At 45.2% G+C, this 22,974-nt stretch overlaps 1 protein-coding gene across 1 annotated transcript in view; it reads left to right on the top strand.

The window, feature by feature from the left end:
- The window catches only part of LOC137789064 (partitioning defective 3 homolog), a 307,879-nt gene that overhangs the window by 191,514 nt on the left and 93,391 nt on the right, over nucleotides 1-22,974 (top strand). Inside the window, exons 19-22 of the mRNA XM_068582319.1 lie at nucleotides 10,229-10,385; nucleotides 10,976-11,003; nucleotides 18,116-18,349; nucleotides 21,877-22,108. Coding sequence (XP_068438420.1) covers nucleotides 10,229-10,385; nucleotides 10,976-11,003; nucleotides 18,116-18,349; nucleotides 21,877-22,108 — 651 coding nt within the window. The remainder of the gene's footprint in view (nucleotides 1-10,228; nucleotides 10,386-10,975; nucleotides 11,004-18,115; nucleotides 18,350-21,876; nucleotides 22,109-22,974) is intronic.

Genomic DNA, 22,974 nt, shown 5'->3' with positions numbered 1-22,974 from the left:
AAATAATATTTCTGATATAATGTCCTAAGTTTGTTATTGGAGACACACAAGAGCATTTTGTGTACGTGTACTACACCTCGCAGAGCGTGTGTGTGCGTGTGTGCGTGTTAAATAATGGATGACCCAGCAGAAGTCAGACAGTGAGTCAAGAAACTCACACAGCATCTCTCCAATCTTTATATCCCGGGTCGTATTGTGCGCCCATTTACCAATAATAAAAAAAGACAAAAAATCCTTCCTCGTGACGTGTGCTTGTTTAAGCTTGCACCAACCAATGATATCATGACATCCATCCGCCAATCAAGTTCATGTTGTGCTACAGTCTGAGCCCGCCCTCTATTTACTGGTTCAAATGAAATACTAAGGGTTTGATTTAAATCCCTCTTGTGACCATTGACTGCTCAAATATTCTTTCGTAGAGGCATACAGACGCTAAAGACGCTCTGCCGTTTCACCGGGACTTTAAAGGCAGACTTTTAGAGCAGGAGGTTAGAGCTGTTCACCCTTAAAGGTATAATCACTCACTCTAAAATGACTGCTGGCATTTCCTGTATGATTGCAGTGTGCAGGTTCAGAGACCGTAAAGACAGCACATCCAATCGTGTCCTCCAGCTCCAGCGGCTGCTTAACAAAGCCAGGGATGGCTGTTTCACTTATTAGCCTCTTGCTATTCATAGTGAATAATTTTTAAAGATAGTTATTCTTTTTTTTTATGGTGTGCTGGTTTTGGCATGCTGTAGCTGTAGCAGAACCACAGACTTGATTTTTTAAGGTTAAATGCTGCCATGAATAGTTTCCACCAGGTGCCATGGGTTAGTGTTATGCTTTTGTAATTTGTATTTATTTCTCTCCAGAGACACACACATCACACTCTCTCTCTCTCTCTCTCTCTCTCTCTCTCTCTCTCTCTCTCTCTCTCTCTCTCTCTCTCTCTCTCTCTCTCTCTCTCTCTCTCTCTCTCTCTCTCTCTCTCTCTTATTTATTATGAATGAGTAGATATGCTCAGCATGCCTGTTGTTCATGTGATGTCAGAGGTTTGTCATAGTGGATTAGGTCCAAAGCACATGGCTGAACAACACTCAAACTTCCTCACACACCATTTACACACAGAGGCTCACACACACACACACACACACACACACACACACACACACACACACACACACACGTCCATGTGCATGACGTGTGCGAGCAAGGCAGAAGTGTGCTATATACCAATGCCTTGGGTTATTGTGAATAATTCATGTCCTCAAAGACACACACACACACACACACACACGTACACACACACACACACACACACACACTCTCTCTCTCTCTCTCTCTCTCTCTCTCTCTTTCGCTCAAATGCTAACAGCTGCTTAAACGCTCCAAGTGTGTATCCTTATTCGGAGTGATTCTCATTTTCTTCTTCAAGTGCCCCCAACATCCATCTACACACACACAAACACACACACACACACACACACACACACACACACACACGCACACACACACACAGCGTTAACAGGCATACTGAGCCAGCAGGGGATGTGGGTCAGCCCGACTCAACGTATTGGAACTGTTACTTTTTTAATTAAGCTCTGGCAACAGTTCAGCCGGGGCCCGCTACGTATTGAATATGTATTGTGCGGAGCTGTGAAAGTCTCACCTCTGGCCTCCAGTATTATGCAGCGTTCCTTCCTCACGGGAGGCGCCTTGCCAAGGCCACAGCTATACACCTTCAGTGCATACACAAAGCACAAAAGTGGCTGCATGGCTTGTAAAATCATTGTAATTCAGGTTCTCTCTCTCTCTTCTCGTCCTTTTTTTTTCTCCGCCCAGTGGAATTTAACAAACTCCGATTTCCTCTCTCTCTCTTTTATTTCCCTTTATTAATTAATTTCTTCTCTGCAGTACCAGCGCTCTATGTGACTTTGTTTAAACAGCCAATAGCGAGCCAGTTGGCTTGTGAAATTAATTTAATCCTGGCTTACTTTGCTCTATTAATGTGGGGGTAATCAAAAGGTCATTTTAGCATCTGGTAGTGATTATAACGAGGGAAATAACGAATAATGTAAACAAAAATCAATTAAAGAGCCCATTCTTTTACAATCTACGCACCTCTCCCTTGTAGAGTTTTGTGGAATTACATTCTTATCTCTCCCAGAGTAATATTTCCCCTCTGCTCCGTCCTCTCCAGTGAATGATCGTCTGCGTGTTGGTGCGCTAACGCCCCAAGATAAATGGTTGTTCTGGAGGCAGAAATCCCATCTCACTCAAGACATACATTGACCTACTTATTTTTTTCTTCTTTTTCCTGACATCCCTAGCCAATATCTAATGGATGTGTGTGTTGTGTATGCGCACACGCATGTTTGATTGTGTGAAGACGCGCGGCTGTTTAACAGGTCGGCTGCTTGTCTGTTGCTATCGTGCTGTAATGAACCGTTGTTGGGTCAGTTTTACGGGCCTCAAATGATCATAAAAGAGGCTATAAACATCACAACCCCTGCTCTCTGTTAAAATGCTAATGTACAAATATCCACGTCCGTATTCGTTGCTGCTGTATCGCAGACTGTTTATTAATACGTGAGTGCGTAGAGCTTAGCGAAAGGGGCTTGTGACGAGAAAGCGGAGGCTGCTTGGAATCAGACCAGGTGGTAAATCCATTGCAATGGTTCAGCTACTTGTCAGCCAGACGTAGAAGACTCGGCTCAGGCCAGGATGTGCGTCGGGTTAAAGGGTGTGCGACTCGGCGCGGTGATGGAAACCAGCATGTGTCTTTCGTCGAGTTACGCCGGATAAAGGTTGTAAGTTATTGCTTCGCATATCTGCACGGAGCTCGCTTGAGTGTTGGTTCCCGACCCGTCACAGTGACTCCCTGCGCGGTGCCTGCGCCTCCTTCATTAGTTCAAATCCAAAGCCAAACAGGAAGCACCACGTCGACATGATTTACAGTAGACCAGATAACGCTGGTTGATATCGGGCGCTGGGTGCGGAACAATCTGGACGAGTAAGAAGATGAAAGTTTTTTTTCCTCTCTGGAACGGAAGGTGGAACAGTGTCAGATTCACAATTTAGAGCGTAATCGTGGCAGCTCCTAATGCAAGCTGATTCGTCTGAGATGGAGGGAGGAATGCTTCTCGTCTCCACCTGGTTCTCATCCACAAAGTTGATAAGGTGCAGTCACACGGCGTGTCTGTTCCCTTCTCAATGAAATCAAGATCTCATTAATTGTTGTAAACTCAGACATCTTATCATTGAGAGCAGAAGGGTCTCATCCAAACAATGCACCGTTATTCATAGATATCCCACGAAATGATGTTGTATGTTATCCACATAATCATGGAAAGTGGATGGTGGAACGGTCCGCTGTTCGTCCCTCTTGTGAAACAAGAAGTCGATGTTGATTTATTTAACTTAACTCGGAATAGTATTTTAATCCAAACAACAATCTTGTCCGAGCCCTAACTAAGTATTTCCCGATCTGTTTCAAGGTATAACGGAGTTGCTTTGTTGCCTGAGCCTTAAAGTTGTTTCCTTTAAAGATTAAGTTTATTTTAAAAAGGCCGTATGCATGTAATGGATGGAAGTTTCCCGGTAATACGAATCCCTCTGGTGGTTCATCTAATCCTCGCAGAGGTGATATCAACTTTGTCCTTTAGAAGCAAACAAAAAAAGCTCTCAAAAGTATTTGCTTGGCTTAGCTGCAATGTAACATCCAAACACAAAGTTCCTTGCTCAGGAGAAGTTTTCCAGTAAAGTGCTGAAGCAAAGGCTTGCTTCCCTTTGAAGATGTGGCTCTTTGAGAATTGAGAATGTGTCTCCCCCCAACAACAGAGCCTCTCTGCCTCCTCGTACTACGCTATTCTACTTGTAAACTCACAGTAAGACCAACTATACTTGTGAAGACAAGCGTGATAAGCCTACCACTTTCATGGCCTCCGTAATAGTAATACAAGTGCAATACCTAATGCATTAAAATGCAATACATTGCTACATTCGGCTACTTTAGTGCCTTTTCATGGCACTTTGTTCGCCCTGTTTCCTCTGATTACAATTTGCTTTAACTTAATACAAGACTGTGAAGCTCATGTAATTGCACTGTGTGAACACAAGTTTACAGTTTTCCCACATAATGATGCAGTGCAGAAGGTTCTAGCTGTGGTTTTGTAAACGTTGCTGTAGAATGATTAGTAAGAATTAACACGGTGTGCGAGCTTCATTGTTCTGAGAACGAGTCTCCAGAGGAGTCCGGCTGGTGCACAGGAACGTGTGTCCAGTATGTCCTGGTTAAGAGCACACAAGTATGAACCTTCAGAACTAACTACTTACAGATGTTTTCTATTTTCTTTCGTTAAAGCTGCAGCATGAACTGTTGGAACCAAACAAGTGAGGAAACTTTAACCAGCGACCAAGTCAGCTGTGGAGAATCAGGTGTCAAATCTGCACCTGTGGATGTCTTCATGATAACGCGCAGCTTCACACTCCCTTCTGGACACTGTGTCCCTTTATACCATTTTGCTTGTTTTTGACTTGTTTTTGGCCATTTTTAAAGTGGAGAAATCTGCCACTTTGTCATTCGTGTGCCATTCATTGGCTGTGGGCAGTTATGTGGAGCAGCTTCTGCGGTAAAGAGACAGGCCGTCATGTCAGGATGGAAAGATTATTATTATGGTAAATTATTCAGAAAAAAAGGCAAAATAATATCTCTCTGTTTTTCTGGAGCCAGCAGGGTGGGACGCGGCGTCCACTTTCATGTGCTGATGAAGCCGCAAACACGCAGGCTTTCAACTCCAGTAGCGCGCTGTATCTTGAGCACACACAGTTTTCTAACCTATGTGGGGTGCAGGTGAGAGTGCAGAAGACTGAAGTGAAGCAGAAAGCTAGGGATGTCCGCAGCACGCTCATCGGTCTGAAGTTTTGGAAGCGTTACCCAGCATCCCCGTGGACCCAGGAACTAACCACTACCAACTAGCCTGTGGCGCAGAGCCTGCTATTACCATACAGAGCAGTGTTATCATAGCTGCCCTGCAGACCACCTGGATTAAGTCTCACCTGCTGGAGGGAAGGATGCATATAGTTAATAGCAGATAATAGCCCTTTGTGATGTGAGTAATACGGACCATTGTTTTCATTATGCAATGATCATATGACTATTCTCTATCAACTACTGCACCCCTGGGTTTTACTCTGCAGGTTTTAAGTTTACCAATGATTAAATCATGGTGCTACCACTAAATGCTAATTATTTTTAGAGTCCAACTTGAAGCACCATGGAGTGTTTACAGAGCATACCTTAAAATATAACAACAAGACTATTGATGCAAAGTCATCACACCCCTTTCTTGATATCACAGAACCTTTTCCTCCACCACAAATATATATATATATATATATATATATATATATATATATATATATATATGTATATATATATATATATGTATATATATATATATATATATATATATATATATATATATATATATATATATATATATATATATATATATATAGTCTCTATGCTGTAAAACGTATTCAAAACTCCTCCATATTTTCTGGAAGTGTCATCACAGAGGACAACAGTCGAGCCGGTAGACGAGTCACTGCCCCACTTTTACCAGCAGGGGCACTGTCACAACCTTGATGTGACCGTACGACCACCGCCCTCCACGGCTTGAACCACGCTCCGGGTGTCGCGGGCCGAGTGGAGGATCGGCGTCGATTCTCATTCAGGTGGTAGGGAGGAGAAGTGGACAGCGATGCAGAGCGACGGAGAGAACAAGAGAGAGAAGTAGACCGTGTCACAGGTGGAAACATCATTTCCCGAGCAGCCCCTGACACAGTCTGCCAACCAGCCGAGATGGAAAAGGACTCCAGACAAACATACGCGCCCGTCCCTACACATGCCGCCGCACAGACGCCCTCAGTCTCACGAGTGTTTGGATACACACTGGCTGGTAAACAATTTCACAAATTAACATATAAAGTGGAAAAGGTCCGCATAGGCACGAACAAGCAAACTTCCAAACTAACATCGCAGGCTCACTGCCGACTTCGGTTGACTCCCTAATAGTCTCCATCACCAGTGATGTAACTAAGAATCACAAGTGCTCTATTTAAGCACATGTGTTTTTCCCATCAAGCTATTAGCATAACTACACGTATAAATGCAAACAGCCTTGTAGTACACACACACACACACACATACACACACACACAGACCGTTTGACTAATCTCACGTGTCCATTTAAGTTGGTAGTGACTTCAACACTATGGTAGTACACACACGCACATGCATAGCAAGTATTGTTTTTCCTTACGTGCTAATGGCCTCCTCTTGCTTTATGAATATTTACCATGTCTCAGTGGTACGGCATTGCTCCAAGCATGTCACACATGCTTTTATTTCTTCGCTCACCAACGTGTGTGTGTGTGTGTGTCTGTGTGTGTGTGTGTGTGACCGACACTGCCTCACTGTGACAGTGGTGTCGGATGTGGTGTCCCAGCGAGTTTGCTGCTGAAGTCACCGCACACACACACACACACACACACACACCGCTGCCACACGAACCACAGCACGTTCTTTGTCCGGCGCTTGTCAGTCGCTCTCCCGTTCAGCGGACAGAGGAGACGTCAGCGCAGCAAAACTCAATTAAAGCGTCCGCGCACACCGGGCACGGAATGAATGAGGAGGTCGACGCAGGAGTCGGCCGACGAACAAAGAGGTCTTAATTGATCTTGTTCTGCCCCTCTCCGTCTCTCTCTCGTTCTCTGCAACTTCATCAAAACTAAAAAGGAGATTACAGCGAATCACGAGCACCGGCTGCTCCTCTGTGTGGCACTGATGGAGTCAATTTTATTTTACGGCCTTCATACCCAGGTTTAAGTCAAATGGTTTATGGGCGCAGTTAAGTGAGTCATCTGAGACATGCTTTTTACGGTGCAAGAAAATTGTGACAAAGATGGAAGAGGAGGGCTCCCCTTTTCCCCTCTGCAACATAATAAATAATTTCAACTATATTGTGCCTGCTGGTGCACATGCCAGCAGGACAGTCCTCTGCACTGGCTTCTCATGCGGGGCTGTAAGCAATGATTGAAGGCAGCTCCAAGTTCCCCGGCCCAGCGACGCATCCATGCAGTCAGCTGAATTGGCCTCCTCCAAACCTCAGGAGAACCATTTCAGAAGCACCTGCTGGGCGTCGTTCTCCACCTCTTGTCATCCCTGAGGCGTTGAAACTGGCGCCCGCAACTCCCCCACTAGTGGATCACACTAGCGAAACCTGCACTTTTCTAGGAAGTAGGGCGCTTCGAGACTTACCTCTTTGGGGTTGTTTTTTTAAAAGAGGGTAAGAAGTGTTGGGAGTTGGGAAAAAGAAGAAGAAAAAAAAAGACATAAGTCACCAGGGTAATTTGTGAGCACAGACGCTTTTAGCACACACCACTTAGCAACAAGGGTGATGTGCAGTCTGACACATTTAACTTCCTGTGAGAAAGACGGAGACAGGAACAAGTTGATGTGAGATGCAAGTTAAAGCTGTGGATTTGCCTGAGAGCAATCCTCAGCGCTAGTTAATTTTAGATGATGGGAGGACGGCGAAGGAGAGAGGAGGGGGGGGGGAGCATCTGCTCGGAATGATGGAAATTGCTTTTAAACACTGCGTAAAGAAGGAGAGATGAGGAAATGGATTATAAAAATGGATTGGCCCCTCTATTTCAGAGAGGCCAGAGGCGTGGAGGCGACGGATAGTCGTAAAGGAAGAATCTGTGCTACTCTGGTGATTATTTAACTTGTCCGGGAGGCGGACGCATGGTCAAGCTATTCCTCATTTTCATTTACCCGGCACAATGTTCAGAGTGTTTGTGTGACCAAAGCGAGGAATTCAGTGGCGATCCAAGTCCCTTTTGGGTCCCACCTTCACAGACTCAAGTTCCTTCCACTTGGCCTTTCTCTCAACCAGTGTTTGATCTTAAGAAGCATTTGGATCAGAGCAAAGAGACTTAGAAAGCAGTATCTCATTACAGTGCTCATTCCTTGTGGGAAAATGAATAGCCAGTAGAAAGTGAATACGAGATCTGTAATTGAGTGCTGTATTTCTATTAATGGACTGTGGTAGCTGTGAGTCTTTGTGTGTCAGCTTTAAGTAGACTAGAAGATTAGTACTAGTCTTTCCATTCCTTGAGTACATCAAATAGTGCACTTATTTCCTGGGCTTGTATTGTGTTGCATGGTGTAATATGTAATTAAATTCCAAGACGTGTACAACATGTGACAATAGTCTGCGTCCTCGCATGTAGGACTGGCTTAGATAGATTAGGACATTTAGACTGAAAGGGTGGGAAACAGTGGTGTAGAAGGTCACTGCCACCTCTAAATAGTTTGAGTCCCTGTGGTGGAGACCTTAGGCGAAAGCTCAGACTGCAGGGGCCTCCTGCTCAAAGCAACAGAAACCGGCTACTTGTCCTCAGCTCGCCCTGGATCCCCGACCCAGCGTTTAGTCATTGCTCTGCGTGAACCCGAGTAAAGCAGAGGCAGTGTTAAAGCGGGTAGCAGCTCAACCCAACAGATCTGAGGTCCCACTGAGTGAATTTGCACCACCGCTGAGTCGTCCCTCTGAACTTCACTCTTACTGCCCACAGATTTCTCACCGCTGCGTCTTTTCGCCCTGACAAGCTGGATTCAGATTCATACTCGCTTGTGTGCGTAATTGCTCTCGCAAACGGCAAAACATACCCGCCAACTCTCTGTTCCTGCGTGACAGGATGCTGTACACGATGCCGCCTGCTGTCCATGTCCATGTCCATGTCCATGTCCATGTCTCGGTCCATGTTCCAGGGGTGTTCAGTCCCCCCCCTTCCTTAAAAAAGTACCGGCTAGAGTGAACCATATTTAAACTCAGCTTCAAAATATGTCCTTCCCCTCCCGCACCGTCTCAGTCACACTCTGACAGATGACATTTGAAAAAAAAAATAAAATAGAGGGCAGGCTGTTTAAAAAAAAAGTTTTAAAAAATTGTGGGCTTGGAATGATGAGAGGAGAATAGCGAGGGATGATGAATAAATGAATAATACATCTGTGCTGTCATTCCTCTCTTCCTGCTCCACCTAGCGCTCTTCCTGTGTCAGCCTCACTTGGTCCTGTGAGGCACTCTGATCTTAGTGGGAATTGTCAGGTACGGTCGACAGCAAAGTGACACGTTGACGCCGGCACCGCGGTGACACATGAAGCAGCTCTTTTGTTAAATGGGGCTGACAACCCAAATAAGAATTGTTTACATGCAAACTAGTGCCAGCAGGTCTGCAGTTGCTGTTATGTGAGATTACAAATAATGAAGGAGCACCTGCTCCAAGAAGATACATCAAAAAACACATTCCTCCCGACTACTCCACTTCTTCCCTTCCAACTCATTCTCGATCACCGGAGAGATCATTTTCATTTGAGGACATGTCTAATGTATAACTGCAGAAATGTCAGCCTCCTCAAGAGGTACAACGCCCTTTAACGGTTCTAATGTACGATCATCAACAGGACAAAGGAAACTGTGACAGTGTCCTCTCATGCATAGGACATTTGTTAGACTCCATCAGCACTGCATCTCCTCCCCTGTGTGTCCCCTCATATGGCAGGATGTTTTCACCTTAATTGTAAACGCACTCTTCTGCATGCAAATGCCAGTTTCCCCCTCTCCCAACCTCCTTTCCCCACTCCCCCTCCGGTTTTCAATTAAGATCCAGACAGAGATAGAGCATCTCAAAGGGAGCGCACTATGGTGGGCTTCTGCTCCAGACATACAGGAGGATGGGGGGGTTATTGAGTGGCCATGACCCCACAGCACCCTCACCTCACTGGGGTATCACACATCTTAGCCAGGCCTCTTCTACCCAATGGTAACACGTCCGGATCCCTCCCAGCAGAGGTGTCCTTGATTAGAAAAGTCATTGAAATGAAGGATTGAAAGTGGCGGCGAATGTGTGCGTGAGAATATTGAATGTTGATGGTCATTGTGTGATTGTAAAGGTGTGTTTTGGGCTGAGATTTGGGGGCATATGAATTGTAATAGTTTGATTTTATCTCACAGTCTTATTATAAAGATAGCCTCTAGAAATATAACTGCTTCTTGAAGGAGATGATAATAGAATAGACTGTGTATTTAATTGGATAATCATGCTTTTGGAATGAACCTGCATGTGCCATGTCTCATGGCAACGTCATAAAACTTTCTTTCTTCCTCATCACCTGCAGCTCGCTCAGCGCAGACGCCGACCCCGACGGCTCGTTCCAGAGGGAGGGCTTCGGCCGCCAGAGCATGTCGGAAAAACGCACCAAACAGTATGAAAATGCAGCTGAGCTGGAGATCATCAAGACGCGCAAGTCCAAGAGCATGGATCTGGGTAAATATGCCGCTATGCTTTCCATATAGACCCGTCACACATGCGTGGAGTCGAGAGGGTCACTTTGAAGGAGCAGTTCATTTGAGAAAATAAGTTTATTTGCTTTCTCAATACACAAATACACTGTTTTACTGACTGTACCAGACTCATACCAGACTATACCAGACATACTGACCATACCAGACTCATTCGGCGCACATTGCCTGGCCAATGGTCCCTTTCCAAGAAATAGTTTCACCTTGTAAAATGACAAAATTTTGTTTTTAAATGCTGTTTTTTTTTCAAATAAGATACATTGTGTTGGTCTCGTGAACTTTAGAGATGCTGGTTGGCGTATGTTTTAACCTTTGGACAGAGCCGGCCTCTTCCCCGTTTCTAGTCTTTGTGCTAAGCTAAGTTAGCCAGCTGCTACTGGTCGTTTCATATTTAGCATATAGACAATCGCTAAGATCGTCGGAGCCAAACACACAAGCAGCCAGACGATCAGGCAGGTTGTAAACTTCAGCAGGATTACCTAAACCACTTCGTGTAAAGGTCAAACTAAATGCACCTAAAATGTTGGCTGCAATCTCTCAATTTATGTGAAAAATTGTACAAGTATGAGTCAAAACTGAACCAGAAAGTTGGCCCGTGATGGATGTTTACAAGAGAGAGGTCAAGTAGGTCTGGCGGAAATGTGGGTTTGTTTACAGAAAAACTTCTATGATTGTCGAACCATTCCTTGGATGACATGCCAGAGAGATAATGGAATAGATCTCACTGTAACCTGTGACTCCTAAAGCACTCAATGCCTCTCACTTTTTCTCCCGGCTGTCTTAGTAAAGGCACAATCCTGGAAAATGGAGACACTTTCATAAACACACAGTCCTCACAGTCCTGTCCAGCCACCACCTCCCTTCTTTTAGCCTCCATCTCCCATGGCCCTGTGTCCAGTGGAGCGTGGGTAAAACACAATAGAGAGGAGGAAATGGCCTCTTTAGTGACTGTCTAATGATGCACACCCTCAAACACACAGACTGTATCTAAGGAAGAAGACGGTGTGAGTCCAGAGTCTCCAACTGAGACCCAAGCAGACGCTGCCTTCTCTCGCATCACTGGCTAATCATAACAGATAACCGCCAACTCCATTCCACACGGAGCCCAGAGACCTGTGGAAATCTCTGACTCTCCCACAGGCCGGTGCGTGTTCGGGCCACTGCACTCGGCTCTGTGGGGTCCACCTTCCTTGTAGTAGCCCTCGTAAAAACTTTTCTGCAAAGTGAACTCGGACAACACAAACTTTCAGCGCAGAGTGCTGAGGAGAAAGACGATAGTTTGCCAATGGATGAGTTTCACTGAGCAATTAGCTGAGCATAAACAGATTTTCCATTATGTTCTTAGTGTCGAGTATTACACATAATTGGATATAACTGAGCGCACGAGGCAAATAGAATGGACGCTGAGATCGCTCCACGATGGCGCTCTCATCATTGCAAATGCACATTTTATCAATGAGTTTAATCAAAAAAGCTTCTTAATTGTTCCAGTAGCATCAGCATTTATTTGTGAATTAGATTAGTTCTGGCGAAACAGCGCTTTGTTTATTACAGAAGAGACAAGTTCATCGGCTCATAAGACGAGGCCTCACTCATGGAATAACCGGACTCATCGACGTTTTACACATCTCTCTTATTGTCCTACTATGTCTTAGTTCTCAGATCAGTGTGTGCGTTATTAGATGTATTTCAGAATCACATTCGCCTCCACTTCTCGCGGGGCCCAATTGAGTTTGTGGAATATCCTGCTGACAGAAATCCTTGCCAATATGAAATCCTAATCCATCAGTGGAAATAACACAGCGTTCAGATGGTGCGGGGAAACTACCAACTTGTTCCTCACATGTAATAACTCTAGCAGCTGACATGAGTTCCCGGAGGAGAAACGCCTTCGTCAATACATGGAGCGCAGGCTCTCGTGTCTTTGTTTGAAATTAAAGCTACACATTGTAAATCGGCATGTATCCAGTGTCACATGCGTTGCGTTTATCTGAAAGGGCGCACACTGCTACATTAAGTTGATTATTTTAATGAAATTATTACATCAAAGACACACAATGAAATGAGGCCTATGGGTAATGTATAATAGAGTTTTAAATTAAATAAGCCAACGAATACAGTGCCAGTATTTGTCCTCAAGCCTTTTCATTGGCTTGTTGGACATCGAGGTTCGTCTTCAGAAGGTAGCGTACCTATCTACTTTCTATTAACACTTTAATGAAGCTGTGCCTTCAAAGCGACCCTGACTAAACAGTTAACATGCTCAACAACGCTATTCCCTACTGACTCTCATTTGGTTCTGTCACTCGGCACTTTGGTCCCTCCTTTTAATCGCGTTCCAGGTGCCTCGAAAATCACATCAGGAGATGGATTTCACGACTTTGAAGCCCATCATTGTTGAAATAGGCTAAACTGGTCAGACACCCTGCAGTTCAATCCCATTTAGATACGGGAACAAGATTGAGTGAGGGAAGGAAAGGGAAGTGAGAGACTCAAGGTGTCCCAACTGGCAGTAATGCATTCGCACATGCCAGCCACTTTTTCCTCATGATTGACAGGTCCTTTGCAGAGTCTAATATCCTGTCCTACTTGCATTGCTATTCCCAAACTATTCAGCGTATGCCCTGAACTTTCAGTTCGGAACGTTCTCAATAGACGGAAAGCACTAACCACCTCAATACTTTCCCCAATTTTACAATGGACCACACAGCGGTTCAGCTGGCACTACGGGTCAATGATAGAGCTTGGAAATGCCGCCCAGCACTTTCTCCATAACCAGCTCATAACCAGCCATTATGAGACGTGTGCGCCTGGCACCTTTCGATGCATATGGAGGAGAGAGTTGTTTGAGGTAATTGCACCATGATCTAAAGAGGTTTTTCATATCGTTGAGAGGGGAATTGCATGGCGTTGAATAGAGACTTGGCAACTAATGTGGGAACCTGTGCCATTGTGCTCGTTCTGCAGCGCAAATAATTGAAGAAAACACTCATTAATCCAGGAGTTGTCGGGCTGGAGGGAGCCAGGCAATGGAGTGGCATTTGCAATGCAGACATTCACTGCCAGTTGGCCTCATCAGCTCACCTGCAATTGATCCATCATAGTCTGAGCTCCGGGTGGAGCATGTTGGAGTGCATTCGCTTCATGACATTAACACAGAAGGAACTGAATACAGGGTCACGAGGGGATGTTCTTGAGTGAAACTGGCGTGCTTTTTGCTTGTAGTGTACACGGATATTTGAAAAAATATATATCATACGTGGTACAGCATACCATACCAAGTATGTGACATTACATTGATTTTTTTTTGTCCAAAACAAATATTAAGAGACTGATGGAGCCTCGTCAGCGATCGGTAAATGGTAAAAGAGAGAGACCGGCACTTGAAGCTCACTGTTCTCTCCGGCCTTCTCGGCCGCAAATACCATTGGCTTGCCAGGCCTTTCCACGAGAGTAGCCATCTTCTGCATATTAATAGCTGAGGTAATTGAGCAAGTTCACGTGGAGAGTGATGGTTTAAATATATGATTTTATTGGGTTGATAGAACGGCACAATCACAGGACAAGCATCCTTGATTGAGATATTAGTGGGTCTGGGTAATGGTGATTCCTGTGTGACACGGCGTCCAGAGGACGTCCTCTGTCGGGGCTAATGATCCACAACTGCCAGAGAAATAGGAGCCGGTTCGACCCAGGGACGCCTCACTTCCACTAGGATACCTGGACATTGGCCTTCCCCCCGACCACCTTGGAGGCTATTTTTAACATAATTACCCTTTTACCGCCCTGCTTAAAGCCCTGTCTCTCTGAATAAATTATGTGTAATGGAGCCCCTGTCTGTACACAGATCTTTACATGCAAGGGCCTGTGGTGAATAATGTCTGGGGAGCATAGTTTTAGCTGCTCTAATTATACTATGGGCTCCTGTTCCTGTAATAACCGCTGCTGATTTATTCATGGAGTTTGCCATACCTCCCCTTTAACGTTTAATGGCAATGGATCTTCTCCAATTAACTGTCCTTGCCCTTAATCTGGCTAAGGAACACAGCACGTCTGCCATGACAAAATTCCAGGTGCACTCTCCCCCTATTTGGTTTGATTGTCTTTTCTTTTTTGTGTATTTCATTTTGATGATTTTCATTTGTCCTCCGGACGTGTGGGGAGTGACAAACTTGTGTCTGCATGCAAAAGGGGAATATGTATTTTCATCCCTCTGAATAAGAGGGAGATGAGGAGCAGAGCACCGAGGCTTCTGTTGTGTGATAGGAATCACATAATAGACTGGCATACAGAGAGCTGTCCGTCAAACTCTCCCAGGAGAGCCGCGACTGCTTCTGGTGAAAACAAAGGCAGGTTCGAGGCAGCCGGGGTCTATGGGTAAACTCCTCTCTTTGCCTCGCCCGCCCGCTCTCTTTGTCTCTCCGCTCCTCTCAGTTGTTTGCCACGGCGACTAGAAACAATGGCGACCGGGATCGTGGCGCGGAATACCGAGTGGGAGGATTATTCCCCATTTACAGCAGATGTCATTTGTGTTCCCTTGAACTGTTGCATCCTATGCGGCTCTAACTTGCAATCCCATTGTGTCAAACATGCACCCCGGTTTCTGCGTGTCCATTGTTGGCAGGCTTTACGAATAAGCTTCCAAAAAAACTAAAATTTACATGGCATTTGCGCTGGGTTGATTGAGTTTTATCCTCAAAGTATGAAAAATTACTGCATTTTCCTGCTCCCCTGCATCTGCGCCTCTGTTTCCTCATAATGTGTTTTCTCTTTTGACTGTCCTCTCTTGTCCTTCGCATGATGAGATTACCCCTTCTGAACAAATGAATTACATGATTTTTACTTGCATTCGCCGGGTCTTGCGGGGCTATTCATGATTTCCTGGCATTAAAATTTGTCAAAGTAATCAGAAATGGCCCACCTCTTCGGAGGAACTAAGCAGTAAAAGGAATCCTCTTGTCCAGAGCTTTTAACGCCCGAGACATTTGTAGCACACAGTAAAGTTTCATTTTACTGTCCAATGCAGCCTGAAGGCTCTTCCCACTAAATGCAATGTGGCATTATGGGATTGGTGTTCATTTATTTTCGAACGGCACTTTCAGGATTGAGTCCAGGTTCTCTTGGGATTTGGCTATTGTATTAACATCAACAAAAAGGGAAGGAAAATGGTCCGTTAAAGACATAACTGTACGTGTGCCAGTCTGGAAACCCAACACCACAGGCCAACAGCTGACCTTTTGGCCTAACTGACTTCTTTGACACCATATCTATAGCCACCACAGAGGATAGAGCAGCACTCATCCTCTCAGTAAACGTGCACTGCTGGCAATCGTAGCAGAACGAGGGTTGCCCTGTTGACCCGAAAGATCCTGGAAGTAGCATTCAAAACTTTAATTTTCCTCAAAATAACAAGATGATTGAAATTTGAAATCAATCTCTGCTCTTCCCTACGATTGTCCTCTGCAAAGAGCTGCCTCGATGCCGGCTCAACACGAGGGAGCTGCTGCAGGTTTGCTTGGTTAGAGGATCAAGGACAGAATAGCTAAGGGGTTCGGCCAACACAAGAGACGCGCTGCCACTGCTCAAATTGTTATAACTGTATCAGCTTATATGCATTTGTGCACGCTGCTGCTATTCTAAACTCTTCCTTCTTGAGCCCTTAACTCATTCACATCCGATGGCTTTCACAGCCTTTGTGCGTCCACACAGCCACATGTTTCTTCTCATCCTGCCTCCGTCTCTTATATCCGAAAAACAAATGTATTTTACGTTGTTTGTGACTGTTGTCCAAAGTGTTTTCTCTCATTGGTGGAGGTTTGTTTTCTTTGCCTAGTCCGTGTTTGGCTTTGCAGCCATCCATCCAAAGGTCCAGTGTGATCGCCCAGCGGTGGGTCACGCCTCATTTCGGCCACTTTAAACACATGGCGGATCTTGTTGATGGTCGCTTACATTGAACTGCGTGTAGGTGATAGGTTTGTGTCAATGTGCCGTATTGCGTGGTCCCGCACACATGCAAACATATCCACCCGTTGTCTGCATGTGTGTGTTCAAGACCGTATAGCAAAGTATGCAAGGAAATCCCAACAGGAAGGGCTGCAGGAGACGTTTATTTACACCACACGAAGCCACAGAGGAAACAGCAACACTCACTCGCTGCATGCGGAGGGTCTATATGGCCCACAGGGAGTCGTAAAGACACAATGCGGCTCTGTCCAGACTCCAACGGCATGCGCAGAGCCCTCAGAGAGTCAGCAAGGCCGCTGAAGTAATTGAATCAACAGTTTATCCATTATTACTGATAGTTTCCTTCACAGACGTGTACGCCCCAAAAAGGCCTCACCTGCACGTACTCAGAAATCCATCTTGTTACGTCCGACAGCCACTCGCTGCGCGCCGAGTCGAGACAGAATGAAGGGGACAGAAAATCAACCAGGCTGCTTGTTTACCAAGCGGCGGGTAAGGTAAGAGCTCCGGGGGAACCGGCGGACGCTCCTTAACAAAATGAAATACCAATACCTGCGCCGCGCTCCACTTACATACCCTAAACAAACCCCTGGCAAGAATTGGAAAAATAATTACAAGCAGTCCGGGGACTGGCAACAGTGTTAAAAAGGTTGACTGTTCAGCATTCACTTTGCTTTCCACACAGCTGGTCTAAGCGCTTATCCATCAGCCACATGTCTGTCCTTCTGAAGGGATTCTTCGTCTTACAAGTATGATATATGTGAGCTACTTCCATCAGCTCCTTCGCAAACATATTTCATGCCGTAACAAATCCTATTTTGTAATATGTGTTCAATTTACATGTTAATTCTGAAGTGGACTAAACAAAGTATTTGCCACTGGTCTTGTGTCATGAAGTGCTTTTCTGTCCGTGCATTTTCTTGTGTTTATTGTGTTGCTCTGTACAGTTACTAAGGTGGCAATGTGTTGGAAAGGTGTTGTGTGTTTGTAGCTCTTTTCTGCAAGCGATTTGTGTCGACTAATGTTCCGTAGGTTTTCTCCCACCAGGCTAATCAACACAGGGCCGATAACAGAGCCTTGTTCTGCCCTCATGGTGTGCTATTACCTGCTATCTAACATCTACACATGCAAAAGATTGCGGCTTTAAAAATATATTATTTGGGCTAAGATGGAAAAGAATGGACTTAGATATGCTTAATCTAAACGCTTTTTCCTTCTCTTTTACTCTCTGAGCAACTCTGAGTAACAGAGAGAAAGAGAGTGAGAGGAGCACCTTTGGAGATAGTTTGAGGTTTACACTCTCTAAACGTTTGGGGAACTTTTAATAGTTTGGTAAAACACTGCAATGGCTATGGTGCTGCGGTACATTGCTGTCTTTGATATTGGCCCATTTATATGCATTATGTCTCAGCCACGTAATTTAACTGTGCAGACACAAGGACAAAGCTTGAATTATAATTCTCAACAGGGAAAGTGTCTCAATGAAGATATAACACTCTGTTCTCATTCCACACACTTCATTGGCCAGGCAATGGCACCCTTTGTTTTCCATGTTAATTGCCAGTCTCACACCTTCCACGCCGCATAACATCTTCCCATATGGAACCGGCGACATGTGAATGAATCATCGACGTGCAATGAGCTCGGAGGTGATGGCTTTAGGTTGCCTGTTGATGGAGTTACGAGTCGCACGCTATCAGTCTGCCGGCCTCACTGACACCACTTCCTCTCACCCGCAGGTGTCGCAGAACAAGTCCTCGGACCCTCGCTGGGCCTGAAAAAGTCCAGCTCCCTTGAAAGCCTCCAAACGGCCATTGCCGAGGTGGCGCTGAACGGCGAGATCAACCCTAAAAGGACGCGCTCGCGGATCGCCAGGGGCCGCGGCTGCAACGAGAGCTTCCGGGCCGCGATCGACAAATCATACGAGAAACCTGGCGTCACGGCGGCAGAAGAGGAGAACAGCACTGAGACATGTGAGTGTTCGGACACAACTTGCTCTTGCAGAATTCCCTCTTTTTATCCAGAATAATGCGTGTCATTATAACACGTACAATAGGGGATATTAGAAGATCAGTACAAAGAAAATCAGCCAGTGTAATCTAGGCCAACTCAATAATGCCTCCCCGGAGCCTTTTTCAGAACGGCAAGATTCACCCCCAAGTAAACTAGGTTAGGGATCCCCTTTAGCTGGAGAGATGTACGCGTGTGTGTGTGTGTTTGTCATAATGCACAGCTGCAATAAGCGTCTAGGTTACACACTCATTAATATTCACATGGTTCATGTGGAGTGGAATTGTCAGAAACTGAGGCAACATGTTTTCCCTGGAGTGTACGTTCTCGTAAAGTGCATTGCCATGTTGTTAAAACAAGAGTGCACGCGAGGGGGGGATTCTGCTGTTTACCCACATAAGTCTGGCTGCTATCGTATACATTTTACACCTAATATCTCAATGTCACGTAATCACATTCACAAAGCTATAAATGAAATGCATGTCTTTGATTCAGTCTGTGCCAACTAGTCTTGGCACATGACGCTGTACAACTTTGGCACGGTTCCTCACATTAGCTCTACTGCTCACCTGACTGGGATTGAAACCAGTATTGCTATTCTTTCTTCTAAACTATAATGACAGCATTAGTGAGGAGAGACATGCCACTTTCCGTTTGTGTGAACGTATCCATCCCCGCTTGGTGTCTGATGACAAAAAGACATGGGGATCGAGAGACAGCCGTCTTACGTTTGGCGACAGGTAATAACACTGCAACACAGCAAGAGTAATCACCAGATATAAATTTCCATTCACCATTAAAGGATTCCATTAAAAGAGCTGGGGGGACATTTGAAAAAGAGTGAATTATTTCCCTGAAACGCTTTGTTCTCATAAGCTCTGTCGGCGAGCCACTAAATACAGTCTTATCTCGGCAAAGAAAAATGGGGAAAGCAAGCGATTTCCCCTGCCGTGGTATATTGCATTCTTCCCCATGATATTCAAATAACTCTGTTTTTCAATTTAGATAAAAGCAGGCAGTCCGTGCTCGTCACTGAGGTTAATAGTCAAAGTTGACAGATAAGCCGCTGCCTTCCTCTGCTCCCAGACTTTTATTTACATAAAATAAGAACGTGGCATCACCTAAAGAAAATGTGTCCCCACAAGATATCCCGCTGGGAGGAGAAATGCTCTTTCCCTTGTGCTACTTTGTGTTGCATCGTTTAACGAAATGGAAAAGAAAAAGAAAGATATGCTCTGCTGGGCAAAAATCCCTTCTTTTAAGACTGCCGATTTTATTTGTCTGTCATAACCTTTGCTGACAGGCCATCTTAAATGTCCTTGATGTTTGAAGCAGGCTTTAATGGTAGAGTATCACTAAAGTGAGAACATGTTTCCTGTGGTTGTCTGTCCCTGCAAATTGTCTTTCAGTCTCCTGATGCTCTCATCAATGGTTCTGCTGTCAGCCAACTCTGTTTATTGTCCGTTCGATTAAATTTCCGTGGATAGGGTCACCTTTTCATGTCCTGTTTTAAAGTCCATCCCTGTCACTCAACAGTATCCATTTACATATCTATGTAAAGAACCTACCACCAGAGAGCATCCTCCATATCAGAAAAGTGAGGCTGATGCAGAAGTGCCTTAAACGTGCAATTCATCTAATGGCCAGTAGAAGGCGACTCCTCTGGTTACAAATACATAAAGTCAGATTATATAGAAGGCAAAGAAATGACCTTATTCTTCTCATTTAATAAATTACAGTTCATTTAGGGTCACATGGGCAGGGTGTGCTTTAGGGCGGGGCTACATTGGGATTGACAGGTCTCTCTTTCTGGAGTTGTTTGCGTTTTAAGACTTTACACCTAAAGCCCTTCATAGTGGGTTTTCACTTTGGGAAAGTTAATAGTAACAATTTGGATGCTTCAAAATGTCTTAGTCTGCATTCGGTTGTACTTAGCTCCACCCTCTGGTGTCACGTCTGGGCCCGCCAAAAAACAAAATGACAGTAGCCAAAAAACAAGGCTCAAAGCTTCAAAACATCAGTCCAGAGGAAAAAGTCACAGTGACGACTCCTTTCAGACACTCTGTGCCACAAACAACTGCGCGCACACACACCTGTGTGTCCACACACACCTGTGTGTCCACACACACCTGTGTGTCCACACACACCTGTGTGTCCACACACACCTGTGTGTCCACACACACCTGTGCGTCCACACACACCTGTGTGTCCACACTCACCGGAGCCCCGTGGGCCGGTCTGGATAATAATGTTTAGCATGTTATCTGCAGCTTGGTATCATTAAGCAGTAGCAGCATTAGCACTCCTGCTAATCTCACTCATTTAAATAGCCAGATACAGCTCACAGCTGCTGCTGCTTTTAAGTGAATGATAAGCAGGCAGCAGATTGAGTGATACAAGTGATACGCTGAACCTGCTCCCAATTTTGTGGAGGTGGGGAAGAGGAAGGGAGGGCACGCGTGCGTGCGACAATGAATTGCATAATTGAGCAGGTACAGCTTTACAGTGCCTCGTATGGCTGATAACTCCACAAATCACGAGAGAAAACTAAATGAAGTGTGAATCCAGCCGCTCCACCCTCCTGTCTCATCCCGTGTAGCTTAAATCCATCATGGTCCCCTCCCTCTTCTTCCCTCGCAAACTTTTCTTCCCTCTTCCATCAAAGGCACAATTTAGACGACGACACACAAGACTGTAATAAGTTGTAATCTGAAGGACATCTACCTCACGCCCCGAGCCGGAGATACAGCATAGACAGGAGCTACGCCGACTGCGATGTGCGCCACATTTGCAATTAAGATCCCTCGGAGCCATTTTCAAGATTATTTAAATGTATAATTACTGACAGATTAATTACATTTTGCACATCAGTTCTGATTAGATGTGATGGAAACTTTGGGTTTAATCAACCCTGCATCACCTAAGGAGTTTGGTTTCAATTTGATGTCTGGATTCAAATTAGTTGAGACGTAAATTAAGAACCAGATTCACAGGACGATCGTCACAGTTTCCATCATCCTTTCAAGAAATGCAGAAAAAGACAGTTCTCTTGTGAGCTGTGTGAAATGTACACCTATGAAATAACTAGAGCCTTTCGGCTGAGTATAAAAATGTTGAACTGAGATCTCAAAGGCTGAACAATGTAAATATATTCTGCTGTAATGAGGCGCGTGTGTTTTGTTCAAAGCCGTGATACCTTTTTTAATGGTTCGTTTGATGAAAGAAGTGATGGTTTGGAACTAGTAGAAAAAAAGGAAAAAATTAAATGTGGCGTTGTTTTTGTGCCGAGTTCAAATGCAGCTTCTGTGATCCACAAGGAGTCAAGTGGAAGTTATAGTTAAAGAGTCTGGTTTTACCGACTTTATTTGATTCCTCTTTCTATCCCTGTGCCTGTGTGAGTGTGCTGCTCCCTCTCAATAATATATATATATATATATATACACACACACACATTAAACTCCTTCTCCTCTCCCTTATCTCCTCACTCCAGTGGACGAGGACACCGAAGGAAGTTCCAGATCGGGCCGCGAGTCGATGTCCACCAGCGGCGACCTCATCGCGGGACCCGGGCTGAACGGCAACCCCTCCAAAGACGACAGCCAGAGGGATCGGGACAGGGTTGCTGGGAAGGAGAAGAAGAAACCCGAAAGGGACAAAGAGAGGGAGAAGGACAAGAGCAAAGCCAAGAAAGGCGTGCTGAAGGGCCTGGGCGAGATGTTCAGGTAGGAACGAGCCGGGGCTCAAAATCCGACACCCTCCCGTGTGTCGCCCCGAGCGCCAAAACGCTATCTGCTTTATTTAATTCCGCTCAACGCGCTCATCGCCGGATCACTCAGAATTTGAATGCATTCGCTGGATGTTGCGAGTGCTAATCAGGGACCCCTCTCCTTGAACCCTGTGAGGTGGAGGGAAGGGGATGACGGGGAGGGGGAGTTATCGACCTCGAGGGCCCTCTGGCACTTTTGAGCCAGATTATTTTTAATAAGGGCAACATGTTTTATTCATAATCCTGCATGCGCGCGCTCCTGCTATCTAAACACACCGCACATTTTGTTAACCAGCGGACAATGTTCAGGGCCCGTTTGGGTGCTACTGTGGGAGCGGTGGTTCGGTTCAGGGGATAAAAGACCTTTGAAGATGATAAAATCGACTGCAGGTTGGAATTGTTGCCGCCGGCTGGTATTCTCACTGGCTGTCTCATCATGCGTTTGCAAGATTTGAGAGGCAGACTACCTCGGGAGACCATAAGAGGGAGCATCATACTGCTCTCAGCATCCTGCACATATTCATCATTTGCCAAAAAAGAAAAGAAAAGATTTAATGTCAATGATTGCCAGCTGTCGATTTCATTATCACCTTATCATACACAAGGAAGTTGAAGGCACATTTGGAAGCCATGCGGCATGTTTTGTGGTTGCATGTTTGTCCTCCACCTTGGAGAATAATTCCACTGCCTTTGAGGACTATGAAAACAAAAACAACTTCTCTACCCTGTGTATCGTGACTCTGGACCATAGACAATGGTAGGAGACATGTGCAAAGAGACTGCGGATGAAAATAAACATCCCGCGGGTATCCATCCAGTGTC

Source organism: Clinocottus analis, unplaced genomic scaffold (assembly GCF_023055335.1).
Source record: "Clinocottus analis isolate CAN_PGR_092001 unplaced genomic scaffold, fCliAna1.0.p SCAF_18, whole genome shotgun sequence".
Lineage (NCBI taxonomy): Eukaryota > Metazoa > Chordata > Actinopteri > Perciformes > Cottidae > Clinocottus > Clinocottus analis.
This window is presented reverse-complemented; position numbering and strand designations above follow the sequence as displayed.